Source organism: Sparus aurata, chromosome 3 (genome assembly GCF_900880675.1).
Source record: "Sparus aurata chromosome 3, fSpaAur1.1, whole genome shotgun sequence".
Classification (NCBI taxonomy): domain Eukaryota; kingdom Metazoa; phylum Chordata; class Actinopteri; order Spariformes; family Sparidae; genus Sparus; species Sparus aurata.
The window spans coordinates 10,596,059-10,609,371 of record NC_044189.1 but is presented as its reverse complement, the minus strand read 5'-3'; the positions used below and the strand labels follow the sequence as shown (position 1 = coordinate 10,609,371).

General features: G+C 41.7%; 1 protein-coding gene across 2 annotated transcripts in view; it reads right to left on the bottom strand.

Moving 5' to 3' along the window:
• Nucleotides 1-220: 220 nt before the first annotated feature.
• The window catches only part of osbpl10a (oxysterol binding protein-like 10a), a 77,770-nt gene continuing 64,677 nt past the window's right edge, over nt 221-13,313 (bottom strand). For both annotated transcript variants that reach the window (XM_030409661.1, XM_030409672.1), the window contains 6 exons: nt 9,809-9,958; nt 9,225-9,723; nt 5,833-6,019; nt 4,205-4,387; nt 3,961-4,114; nt 221-3,140 (listed from right to left, as the gene is read on the bottom strand). In XM_030409661.1, the coding sequence (XP_030265521.1) occupies nt 3,096-3,140; nt 3,961-4,114; nt 4,205-4,387; nt 5,833-6,019; nt 9,225-9,723; nt 9,809-9,958 (1,218 nt within the window). In that variant the 3' untranslated portion in view covers nt 221-3,095. The remainder of the gene's footprint in view (nt 3,141-3,960; nt 4,115-4,204; nt 4,388-5,832; nt 6,020-9,224; nt 9,724-9,808; nt 9,959-13,313) is intronic.

The following is a 13,313-nucleotide window of genomic DNA, read 5'->3' as shown; positions in this document are numbered from 1 at the left end:
TGACTGTTCTAAATTCATCTTCCATCTCGTTCTTCAGGATTAGAGAGGCTAGTCCGCATTGGAGCTGCACCGCTAACGAGGGTAACGAGCAAAATAATCCGATTGTGCTTTGAAAAGCAAAATGCTGCATATGTCCTCAGGCTGTGTGGCGAATGAGTAGTAGCAGTGTTCAGTTTGAATGTAGGACATTTATAAATTCAGGACATCACAAGAAGACATGTTTAATTAACAAAAAGATAGAAGGTCTTTATTATTAATGAACAATCCCTCCTTTATCCACAATCATTATCTACTTCAGTGAGTCTGAATCCTTTTTTTGGATATAAAAACAAAACATCTTGTCAGTTTCATGTAAGGCGAGTGTCATAAAACAGTAATGAACAGTGGTTTGCTGATGGTTTGTTCTGTCTACTGTCATGGCAATAAGCTACAAATAGGCATACGGTAAATTCATCTGTTTTAAAGTATGGATACCATTTGAAAATTAAAGGGAAATTCTGGTATTTTTAAAAACCTGGGCCTTGCATTTACATGTATATGTGTGTAAATGATTCATACCTACCAAAAGTTTTGGCGTTGGTCCCGTAGATCGCCTCAGCTGTGTCGGCTGCAGTGTCATCCTTTGGGGCAACTGCGACCATCAAAGTTATGTCCATTAAAAGTACCTGTTTTTTTGCCACCGACATTACACCAACACTCCTACGCAGATGGACCTTTTTGGATTATTAATGTCCTTTATGTAACCATGTCTCTGAAATCACGCGAGAGGAGAGTCGTTGCAACAAGAAGATGGTTAAAAATTGTTGAGAGGCATTTGGGCAACTTCCAGCAAGACTTTCATGTCCTGAGCCATGGCTGAATATTGAACTGATTCAGCTCTAACAATTCACCTCTCATGAGACTTCTCCTCAAGCAAGACTACTGGTGTTTCTGGTTACAAAAGGATCTCAGTATTTAACAAAAACGTCTGTGTAGGAATCATTTACATAATGTTAAGAGTTTTTAAAAAAAAAAAACAACCTCATTCTGTCGGTGGCAAAAACCAGAAAGACTTTTAGTGGACAAAACTTTGACCTTTGCAGTTGCCCCAAAGGATTACATTGCAGCGAGCTGAGCCGATCTATGGGACCAATTCCAAAGCATTTGGTAAATATGAATTATTGGCTACGTTTAGATGCAGACGATATTCTGGTTTCTAACTTTATTCTGAAAGAGACAGTATTCCGACTAAACTGTTCCCATGGCAAATGAACATGAATATTCCACTAATATTCCCGTTTACACACAGCCGTGCATATTCTTATTCAATGCACAGAGCTGAATGTGTGTCGCATATTCCCCATGTATATACAGTGCTCCTAAAACAAGAACAGTACCAGCATATTGATCAGAAAATGCTACATTCGGAATAAAACCTGATTAGGCATCTCCAAACGGAATATGCTGTTTACATGACCTGTATTGGAGAAATAATAGTGGAAAATGAGTGTGCATATATTAATTTACAGACCGAAACATGTGAATATAGGCCCAAGTTTAAAAGAACTACACCGAACACCCCCTTTAAAGTGATGGAATAATTGAAAGAGCAAAGCAGTGCAGAGTTTGTGAACGTCCTGTCATGAAAAAAAAAATCATTTAAGGCCATCAGAAATAAAATTTCCAGTGAAGAACAACATGAAGTGGATAAACAGTTACTCACTCTTATGTATAGTCCACTTTTTCCTGTGTAGAGAAGCCATGAAGTTTGAAAAGTGGCCACACTGTTTGTCAGATATGGACTGTGGGGATGTCAGTACCACAGGAGAAATGATGCATTTCCTTTTTTTTTTTTTTATCAAACAGGCTGATTACCCCAGTTCCCAGTGATTTGTTATTCCGCTGGATTATCCTCTTCACAGAGGCAACCTTCCAGCGACCCCCCCAGATGTGAAAAAAAACATGGTTGTGTGTTTTCTGCGAGCCTCCTCATCCATATTCATCACCACTGGCAACCTAAGGAGGAGCATTAACTTCAGGATGGAGGAGGGTGGGGGGTGGGGCAGGCTGGGTGAGCAGCGGCTGCCTAATTACACAAGTGCCATCTTCGGGGCACAGATACAGAAAAAGGATTAGAAAGATCCGGGGAGTGTTTTGTTTTGGAAGGGAAAAAGTGGCTAATGGCTGGAATGAGCCGCGTAAGAGAGAGAGCGAGAGAGAGAGAGGCGGTAATGGAAATGTGGAAAAGGTCTGTTGTGTGGAGGCGTCGATACTGTAAATGGAGCGGCGCGGTGAAGTAAGAACACAAAAAGCGCGTGTAGCCAACAGTACGAGATGGAAAAAAAAAAAAAGTAGCATACTATTAAAAATGTGCCCGAGTACATTCATAGTGCAGACAAAATCAATCAGGACTTTCTAATAGCTTCACTGTAAAAGTTCTGTATAATAATATATACTAACACGTAAACTAATGTCGTATTTTTGTTCCTTCTACCTCTCGATTTATACGGTCGGGTGTTCTTCCCCTCCTTCTTCTCCGTAAAGCTCTCAGAAGCCACCCTGATTGGTAAAAGCCATAGATATAAAATATTAAATTTGTTTCTATGGTAAAAGTGCTTTTATAAACAACTCTTTTACAGCTACAGTATTATGTGTTTACAGGGTATCGATTCATTCTAACGCTGCTTTACAAACTAAAAGCCTGGAACCAAATATTGACAATGTCTGAGGAAAAACATATCGATCGTAAAAACAGAACAGAAACAAAGCAGAACACCAGTGGCAAACTTCATACTGTGCGTGTGCAAAAAAGGCCTTTGCAAGGTGAAAAATAGAAATACTCTACTTTGAATAGTAATACTATTAACTGGATATAAAAAATGTACTTTGTCCCAAGAGCTCCGACCACCATCTTGGCTCTAACAGTGGGGATCCCTTTGGCACCTTGCTTGTTTTGTTCCTGTTTGTGTGTGTCACTCTGGCGAGTCTTTAGCTCGGGTCGGCGTGTCTCTGGAGGTCAGCGCTCCCTTTGCTTGACCTCCCGCCCCCCTCGGCGGCGGAGAGGCGGGAGTTCAGTTATTGTCCGCGAGAAGAGAGAGAGAGAGTTGTTTCTGCTGTCAGGTCGACTTCCACAGGGGTTTGTTGTAGATCCAGCCTTCTCCCTGCAGACAGGAAAAAAAAGTTGAAGACAGTTAAAGCTTAACGTTATGATCGTCAGATATAAAGGGGCAGTTCACCCCAAATTACCTAAAGTAGTGCAACGAATTACGACTGTTAACTCTTTTTAATAACCATCGTTAAAGGGTAACTGCACCAATTTTACACAGTAAAGTGGCTCTAGAGGAAACTGCATGCAATCTGATAAATTGCTGCCGCTCAGTGGCATTGTGGGTAATGTAGGCATCCGGATTTGTTAAAGGAAGGGGCATGTCATGAAGAAGGTGATGAGTACATGTATTTATATTTTGTTGTCAGCAGAAGAATCATCTGTAATAATGTACAACATGGTGGAACTGTTACTCTGCACTCAACCCATCCTGAGAGAACTGTTAGGACCAGCGCCTTAGTGAAAGAAAAAGAAAAAATGAGGACTTCACACAGAGAGATCAGGATTAAAGCCCCCAGCAAAGCAAGTGACCTTGCTTTGCTGTGAGGCAGCATTGCTAACTAACGTCAGCAGCGGTGAGGTCTGCAAATTCCCCAGAATAACAAGAAACATGTTCCCACTGAGCACAAATTGTTTAATTTAATTTCCCAATACTGTGAGCAGCAAAATCTGAATCCCATTTACTTCAGAAAACTCACAGACAGATATTTCAGAGAGCAAAACTGCCCGGTTAGCACCACAGGTAAGTGAAAAATGTTGTGTTTTGTTTTCTCTCTAAGCTGTGTCCTCGTTCATGGCAGATATTTTGCTTTCAAGGGATTAGTCTCCTGATCAGCGGCCCACCCTGTCACAACCTCCATCTCCCTCCCCTGTACCTCTTTAGTGAAGTATTTGGGTGTCCATGGTTTGTTATCAGCCGCTCTCTGCTTCTCCTCCCCCCTCTGTCGTTCCTCCAGCCGGTGTTTGTGCTCCGTGGCCTCGTCCATGTTCCCCTCCTTCAGCGACTTGGTGACATGTTGCCATAACCGCCTGCGAGCACGGGTAAAACACGTTAGATATTCAACACCTGGCACTTTTTTCTACCAATTCAGGGAATTCAGAGAGTGCCGAGCTGTTCACCTGGACTCCGTCCTCCCCTGTCTGTCCACAGGCCGCAGCTTCTTCCTGGTGATGGGGAGCTTGGCCGTGTCGATCACTTTGGTTTCCCCGCTGCTGTAGGTGAACTCCAGCGTGCCGTTCCACTCGCCCTGCGCTTTGCACACGATGGTGTTGGTCTGGTTGTGTTTGACCTCTGCCGTCACCCTGAGTTCACCAAACACACAGATTGTTGTTGGGAACATTTATATCTGCTTATTCTGAACAGTGTTATCTTACATCTCAGGAACAATGACTGACAATTTTTCAGTCGTAGCACTTCTTCTATTTGTTCTTGATCAAGTTACAAGCGTAACATTGCTTTTAGAAATATAAAATCAAAATGATTAAATTAAAAAGTGATCATTTTTACAGTTCATATGTGGATGGCACACAAGCAACAAATAAAAGACCCCAACACATATGATTTGAAACTACACAAGGGAGACTGAAAGATACAATTTGATTATAAAGTGTCTCACTGTATCATAATTCAGTATTATTTCTATGTTCTTCAATATGTGTCCGAAACACAACCATGAGTTCTAACTATATTGAATCTGTTGGACCACATATTGCTGGGAAAATTAAAATGTGAGTGAACTTTGTGCAGCTACATGTTGTGTGAACTTGATTTCTAGGACAATGAACGTAACTTTAATTGTAGTTTTAACCCCAGTAGAAACGTTCACCGTCTGTACGTTGATGTCAGCCACATTTTTTTTTTTTTTACATCAAGTGGCTTTTATGTCATTAATATTTAACCTCTTAAGGCAGTATGTCCCCACAGCACATTGTCTTTTAATGGCTGCCGGTTTTACTGCATTCACACTGCACTGTGCCAAATCTGTGCCGTTTTATGGCGAAATCTGTTGTTTTGCTTTTTTTTAGGGCGCGCGTCAGGAAGAGCCCTGCTGTTCTGTCATCACACTCAAGAGGCTGATGGAATATTTGTGAATGTGTGTGTGTGTTTCAATATGTGTTTGTTTGTGATACATGAAATAAAATCACTGAAAATGTTTTCTGTGTTCAATCTTTTCTGATAAAGTAGAAGAAGTCATGAGATCCAGAGATGGTAGAAGGGTATATTTGCACTGATACTGATACAAGTTTTTCACAAGGTTTCATGGTATCGCGTAACTATTGTTTAACTTTAAATAGATCTATATATTTTTTGATACACTGATATGGTATAATTTCATATAATATACAAAGCAAATGTAAGCAGTATGATAACATCAGGTTTCGTACCTTTGTACCCAGCATATCGCTGCAACTCTAAACAGGAAGTTAATTTTTTAACAGCACGTGACACCTCACCTCACCTGTATTGTAGTTTAAGAAAAATGTATTATTAAATGGCATTTAAATTTGCAAAAACTGCTCTAAAATTGGTGAATTAACAGACTGTATTAAAGCAGCTGTTGTCAGGGAGGAGCCTTCATCACATAATGACAAGACTGTCACATATATCTCGATTATACTGTTCCAGCGTGCATTTTGCTAAATGTATGGAAGGAAATAAAAAGTGAAGCTTGTGCATATTGTCTCCTGCCAAAGTGAGATGAGTGTATAAAAGCGCGCAGTGGGCAGGAACAAAGAGAGCGGCTCACCTGTGCACCTTCCCTCCGTAGAAGGGCTTGGTGTGGAAGGTGACGGTGGCCGAGTAGCCGCTCTTGACGCAGTTGATGGAGACCTTGCCCCCCAGCTCCACCCAGGGCACGGTGAGGATGGAGCGGGCGTAGGCACAGGGCAGCGTGAAGACGTACTCCTCGTCGTGCTCCAGGAGACAGAGGACCCCTGAAGGAGAAAGAACGTGCAAACACAAAGACAGAGATGATAAAACTGCAAAAAAAAAATCTTCAAAAAATCAGCTGATGCGGGTGGAGACAGCTGCCTCCTGCACACTGCTGCTCTTTGTCCGCATGAATCACCAGATGTTGGTGTAATAAACACAGTCTGACTAGAAGAACAACAACAGATACACAAAAACTACAAATCACATATTTATATGCATTCAATTAAATGTGTGCTGCTCTCATTTAATCTCCTGTAAAGAATTAAAATCATTGCCCATCACAGCAGCTTTCATCTTAAGTGGTGTTCAAATGTCCTGTGTGTATAGGCTTTAAGAGAGAGTTGCATTAATTTAACCTGACTGCAGGCGGCCATGATTGTTTCTATAACATATAATGCGCCCACTGTGGAGAGTACACCAGCTGATATCTCCTGTAGGCAGCTTGTGTTTTTGCAGGGATGCCCCATAAGAGAGGCTATTATAACTTAAAGCTCATGATCGACTCTCAGCGGCCTGCAGCTCATCGCCGTCATCATCCTCTGCGTCATTCAGTCAGTGCATAGAGGATTTATTATGTCGCGAGCAACAACACCTCTGCCTCTCACGCGTCCACGAATAGCCTCCTGTTCTTAACACCACGGTCACATGTTTACACGGGATCGATTGTGCAAGCTGCCAAAAAACTTAAAATTAATAGAAGGCCCAAGTTTGGTCAGATGGTGAGACAGAGTGGCTGACATGGTGAGAGATAAACATCAATGATGTCCTGTAGCTATTATGTGACTGTTAATAGAAAAAGTCCCCTTTGTAGTCACTCGTAGACACCAGCCACATAAATATGCCAAATTTTTCTCGTCAAGCTCCGTGCTTTACTCTCAGAGACATAAGGTTGCAAGGTGTTAAAGAAAGTTAGAAATAATTCCTGAATCTGTCCATTTATCAAGATCTGCACCAAAGTTGGTGGGGTCTGTTCTGGGCTGAGACGCAGCCTCCATCCAAGTCTCGTGGAAATCTGTTCAGTAGTTTTTGTGTAATGCTGCTGACAAACCAACCAACCAACAAACAGAGGACACCAGTAAAAACTCTCCTTGGCGTGATCGCTCCGTAAACACATGGAAAGCCAGTGGTGGATAAAGTGTTCACAGTGTTTGCCTTTTTTTTTGTGGAGAATATCTTCTTTTTCTCGAAAATGTTTTTTCACTTGGCTTTTTCTGAAAAAAAATTTCCTCACTCAGTTTCACTTTTTCTTTCTCTCTCAATAAATGTTTTTTCACTTGGTTTTAAATATATTTTTTCATCCTGAAAATAACAAGTGAAGTGCAATCTTTTTTTTCCGACTTGGTGTCACACGTTTTTTTTCTGGAAAAATTGTTTCTCATTCGGTTTAACATGTTTTGTTTTTTTTTGCTTTATATATACTTTTATATACTTTTTTTCTCCTTAAAACACATATGTACGGAAGAGGATTAGGGCCACATGTGAAATGTGTGCTCTCTTGAATTTTATTGATTTGACACATGAAAACAAAATTCTCCCCCACAAAATTTTCTTTTCACATTTTTTTCACTCTGTTTTATATGTTTTTTTCCTCAAGATTTATTTTTTTTTACTTGTTTTAACAGTTTTTTATCCTGACATTTTTTTTCATTTGGTAATTTTTTTTCTTGATGTAAATGTTAACACAAATTTTTTCCTCCTGAAAAAATGTTCACTTAGATTCACGTTTTTTTTCTTTTTGGAAATTGTATTTTTTTTTTTTTTTTTTTATTATGCACTCAGTTACGATCTTTTTTCTGCCTAAAATACTCACGTTTTCACTGATGAAATTAACATTTAGGAACTTATGATTATCTAGGCAAAACTTTTTTTTTCCCACCAGTTCTCAACATGAACACAGGTAAGTGTACGGTGAGCCTGTGAGAGTCAGAGGTCCATCAGTCGAGCTCCAGCTGACCCAAGCATCTCAACGCAATGTCCTGCAGTCAGAGAAAAATCCAGCTGGTCATGAACCCAGAAACTGTCTGCCGGCATCAGCAGCAGCTGAATGTGCTGTTCTTTATCTGGTGCTGACTCACTGCCAATCAGTCCAGTAAGAGCCATTCATAGAAAAATCAGCCAGCAATAAATCCTCGCCGGAGCGAGGGTCACCATGTTCCCTGACGGCAGCATCGGCCTCCGCACGCCATGATGAAATGCAGCGTCATCACCTGCAGACAGGTAGTCAGAGGAACTGAGGAGGCTGTGATGTCTGACTGAATCAGGTCATGTATCCAGATTCAGCCGATGGAGCTCAAGGACTTCCTGTGTCTCCACTCAAAGTGACTCATCTCACACAGTCTACTGTTCATGATGTCGTGGTGCTGACAGAGAGGACGGGCTCATCGATCGCAACGGGAGAGGACGGGGGAAACAAAGAGAAATGTTCCGGGATTTATTTACACTGCGTTTCCTCCTGATCACCTTAAAAACAACTCATGTTACAAAAATTGAGCTACAAAATCACAGTTCGCTTTCAGCTTTTAGTTCAGTTCAGGCCAGAGTTTAAGGCTGTTTTATGACTGCATCATTTAGATATCCAGATACAATTTAGGATATTTTACACATTTAACATATTTTAGTCTATATAATATGTATCATTTTCATTGTCATCTTATCTTACTCTCGTAAATGAGCTCTTGATCTCAGTGTGACTTCCTGAATGAATGAAGTATATATAAGTGTTTCTGTTTCATCCACCTTCTCTGATGAGAGCTGAGATACTTTATGTCAGTACCTTGTCGACCTTTTAGGAAGCTTTTATTCTCTGTAAATTAAAGCACCGGGAAAATCCCACTGTCAGTCAGTTATTATTCTTTGGATTTCCACTTCGCTGCACGTCAGAGCCAAATATAGCACTACAGCTATTTGACAGTCATCGTATGTAATTGAGTTTAAGTACATTTCACCATTAATACTTCTGTTCTTGTCTTCAGTAAAGGCCCAGAGTACTCGTTCCACCACTGTTGCTGTGGCGCTTGAGACGACTCTCCCGCCCTGCGTATGTTTTATTCATTAACGTGCTGTTATTTTTATGCTGCCCTCTTTTGTCAGCTGAACAAAGAAATCTTAATCTCAATGAGGGATTCAGCTGGTTTAGCGAAAAAAAGAGATAGGTTCAAACCTGAATGAGAGGTGATTGTTTTCTATGTTGTGCTTCAGCTCACTCACCTTCTCCCACCATGGACACTCCTATCGACATGCCCATGAACTTGCTCTTGGTCCACACGTGAGCGTTGACGCACATACTCCTCTCCCGGCACTCGCAGTAGAACCCCGACACCGGCGGATGGTGGGACACCTGCTCGGCTACGAACCGGACTCTGTAGCAGCCTCCTGGTGAATCGTCGCCCTGCTGCGTGTTGTTGGGGCCCCTGCTCGGCTCCCTCGAGGACCCCTGGTTGGATCTGACCAACGGTTTGACTCTTTCCCGAGGCACTTCCCAGGAACAGTGGAAGGTCTCTCCCAGCACCGGGTTGTAGGGCTTCTTGGCCACAGCACCTTTCCTCCCCTCGTGGAAGGCGGTCAGGTAGTACTCGACAAAGCGGACTATGCGGTCCTCAGCCGTGGCCCCGGCTGTGATCGACAGGAACATGTCAGGGTGGGCCATGAAGTTGGCGTACATCTCCAGGAGGGATCGCTTTTCCAGAATGAAGGTCGGAAGCACCACCTAGGAAAGACAAAATTGTTAAAACATGACCAAAAACCATCACGCTTGTGAAAATAAACGAGTCTGCAGTGTTTCAGCGTGTTACCCGAGTGAGGTCCATGCCCAGTTTGAGCTGGGAGAGCAGGTGGAGGATGATGCTCCGCTGGTCGTCCAGGACACCCAGGTCCTCCTCTTCGTTATCCTCCGTATCTGTCATCTCATCACTGGGGCTGATGTCTTCTAGCCCTGTGGGGTGCTGCACAAACAAGAAGAGAACAGAAATGTTTCAGCTTTTGGGTCTTAATGAATGGTTGAATGGAGCAGCAGATGGATTTTTGTGTATTATTTGCAGAGGTAGTGCTGCAAAAAAACAACTAAATGTGAGTCTGCTGTTATATTCTTATCACTTGGGTTAGAGTTATAAGAATACAACATAAAGACAACAATTCTGCACCATTTAACCAGTTGTTATTTTAAACAGCTTCTTAACTGGAAAAAAAACCCTAACCCAAAAAATGTACATCATCTATTTATTGGTGGATCTGCTGTTTTTTTCCTTAAGAGGTCAGTTTTCATTTTTCAATAAAGAAAACCAGAGACCAGAGGGGAGTTTCAAAATAAATCTGAGGGTTTGCAAGGAGGATGAAAGACGAGGTCGGCATTATTCTATATTTGACAATGATTCCCGTGAAAAGACCAAACCACAATGTTCTCCTAAACCTAACCAAGTCGTTTCGGTGCGTACATCAAACCAAACAGCGACTGGACTTCGCTTGAAAGTTCTGGCACGTGTGTCGCTGTTATGCTGCAACGGTCATGTTGTTTTGGGAACTCGGAAATGTATTCATATCTTGTTTTCTGGCACTTCGAGTTGAAAATCTCTCAGCTTTTCCGAAAGGTGTCACTTTTTCTTTTTCCTGGCACAGCTGATAATATTCACCAGTCAAAGAGACGAGACAAAGCGCTCCTGAGCTCACCGCCAACACTCTGCCTGAAGAAAAAAGAAGACTATGTGGATACAAGGTCGAAAAGCAACAAATGGGGCAAAGTGCCACCTAGCTAGCAAACTGCGTAGAACTTAAAATGTAAAAATAAAAATGACTGAAAAATGATGAGGAAGAAAATGCATTTAAAATATTAGTTAGTCCTCAAAGACAAACACGATGAGTTTCGGTGGGAGACACGAATGTAAACACGACTTTGTTAACGAGGAAATTCCACAGGGCGCCTTCAACATGAAGGGTAATAAGAAAATAATCGGCTTATTTTTACATCTTAAATCACTTTAAAAAGATTCAAAAGAAAGAAACCTACAAAAGAAATTTCACTCTTTACTAACAGCTCAGACACACATAACTGCAGAAAATACCCTACATTTTATTTGAAGTGCGTCGATGCTCACTGTGCCTCATATTCTCTGATACAGAACTCAACCTGTCACTTGAAAAAGGCCAGGAGGAGGAAGATGAAGCCATCCTCTTCTGTCAGTACCAACAATACGGTCACACACACAACTCATTCAGGCCGGCGTCGGACCTGCCACAGAAGTGGCCTATAAATACACAACCTCGTTCACGTTCCGCCGCAGCCCGTTCACACTCCATTCAGCCGTGTCATCCCGCCTTTCACGCCACTTTCAGCGTTGTGTATGGTCGGTGGGAGCACTATATTTATCTAAGTACCCTCAGTGCATCCTGCTCACCTCCAACATAATGCCTTCATGGCTGTGGGACAATCGGCACTGGTCGAAATGCAGTTGTGTACTTCATTTGTGTTCAAGCATTCGACTGGAAAAGGGATGGAGTCAAGGTTAAAGAAGAGCTGATGCCTTTGATATTTCCTGTAGTAACTTGGGGCAGGACGGAAGAAAATAAAACAATAAAATAAAACAAGGAAGAGGCTGATGTATAATGCAGAAAGTGCTCTGGAGCCTGTGGGCAACAACAACTCTCCGTAAACCCCCTCCGCCCTCCTGCTCTTCATCCTCCATTTCTATCAGTGATAACGTTCAGTTCATGTGTGTCCCCTTTTTTTCCAGCTCGTAGACGACTCATTTCAGTGAAAAAGCAGCTGGGAAAAACGAGCGAGAACACAAGAAGGAATGTGAACTCCTGGCAGCATGATTGCATGCCACTGCAGAAAGAGGGGGGAGGAACGCGCTGAAGAAATAGAGATTTCTAGGACCAGAGTGGCTGCCTGTCACCTGAATATTTCATTGGCATGCACGCACGCCAAAAGCTCGGGCACATCCACTCACACTTTAATTCCACACGGAGCACACTCTCCCTGCACCAAAAAAAAAAAAAAAAAAACATTTCATACAAAAGACGAACACACGCGCAAGGGAGCATGCTTGAACACACAAGTACAGGAGTCCCTGGAGCTGGAGCGATAAATATAGAAGTGAAAGGGAAGAGAAAGGAGGTACTGTAGGGGGAGGAGGCCTGTTATGGTTCCAGCGCTTCTAACTAATTAAAGAAGCTCGTGACAGCAACAGGAAATTACTGCTGAAGACGTCTGAGCGTTTCAGAGGAAGCCCTCCGGTGGATACACTGGGTGGACTTGAGATACTGAGTGGTTGTCATTAGCTCAGACTTCTTAATGCAGTTTTAACTTGTCGAGAAGGAGGAAACGACGTGTGACAGGAGAGGAAGAGATACAAATATTGGTCAGAACAACAAGAAATCGCTTTATTCTGACATTTTGTTGTGTTAATATCACTAATAAATGTCTCAAAACATCTTCAGTATCGTGCAGGTTCGGCACTGGGTTAGCTAAGAGCTAAATTAGCTAACCCTTATGTTCGGTTATGTTCACGATTCATTGTTTAGTCTAAATGTCAAATAGCTTTTTTTCTACCATCCATTGTTCTCCCTGCTGATGCTAGCACGGGATGCTAGTTAGCGCAACTGCTCGTACCATAAAAAAAGTATGAACAAGGTGTGAAAGAAAAAAGAAATAGGTTTAGGTGTCATTGCTTACATTATCAAAAATAAAGTCTCCACTGAAAATGATAATGTAACCAACTAGCACCTAGCTAATTAAGCTAATCCTTACATTCGGTGCGTACAACTAAAAAATTAAACAGAAATTAAACTGTACATCAAAAGACTTACGGCACTACGAAAAGTTACATGACTATGAATGTTTATTTCACACAGTAATAAATTAAATGTATAAGTTATTTAATATTTTGACCTGAGAAGTTAACCAGAAACTATAGCTGTAGAATATTTGCCTCCAAAATCTGTAAATATGCTTCAGCACATAACATCACTGTATTTATAGGTGCATTCAAGGGTTACAGTTTAAAGTGTGTTTAAAGATCTTAGGAAGTACTACAGCATATGTGGGGAAAAAAGCAGTATGATACCCTTTGTGGCTGCCTCCAAGTTGCATTGTGGGTAATGTAGGCACCACGATGGATCATTTGTTTTTAAACTGTTCGCAATGAGTCCAACATTTTTATAGGACTTAAATGCTAGATCTGTGGACTGCTTTTCAAACCTGCCACCTACAATGCCCACAATGCAACTTTATGCTTGTTCATATCTGCAAAAGTGCTCACCGCATCCTGTAAACTTGCTTTAATGTGTACATTCGGTGGCATC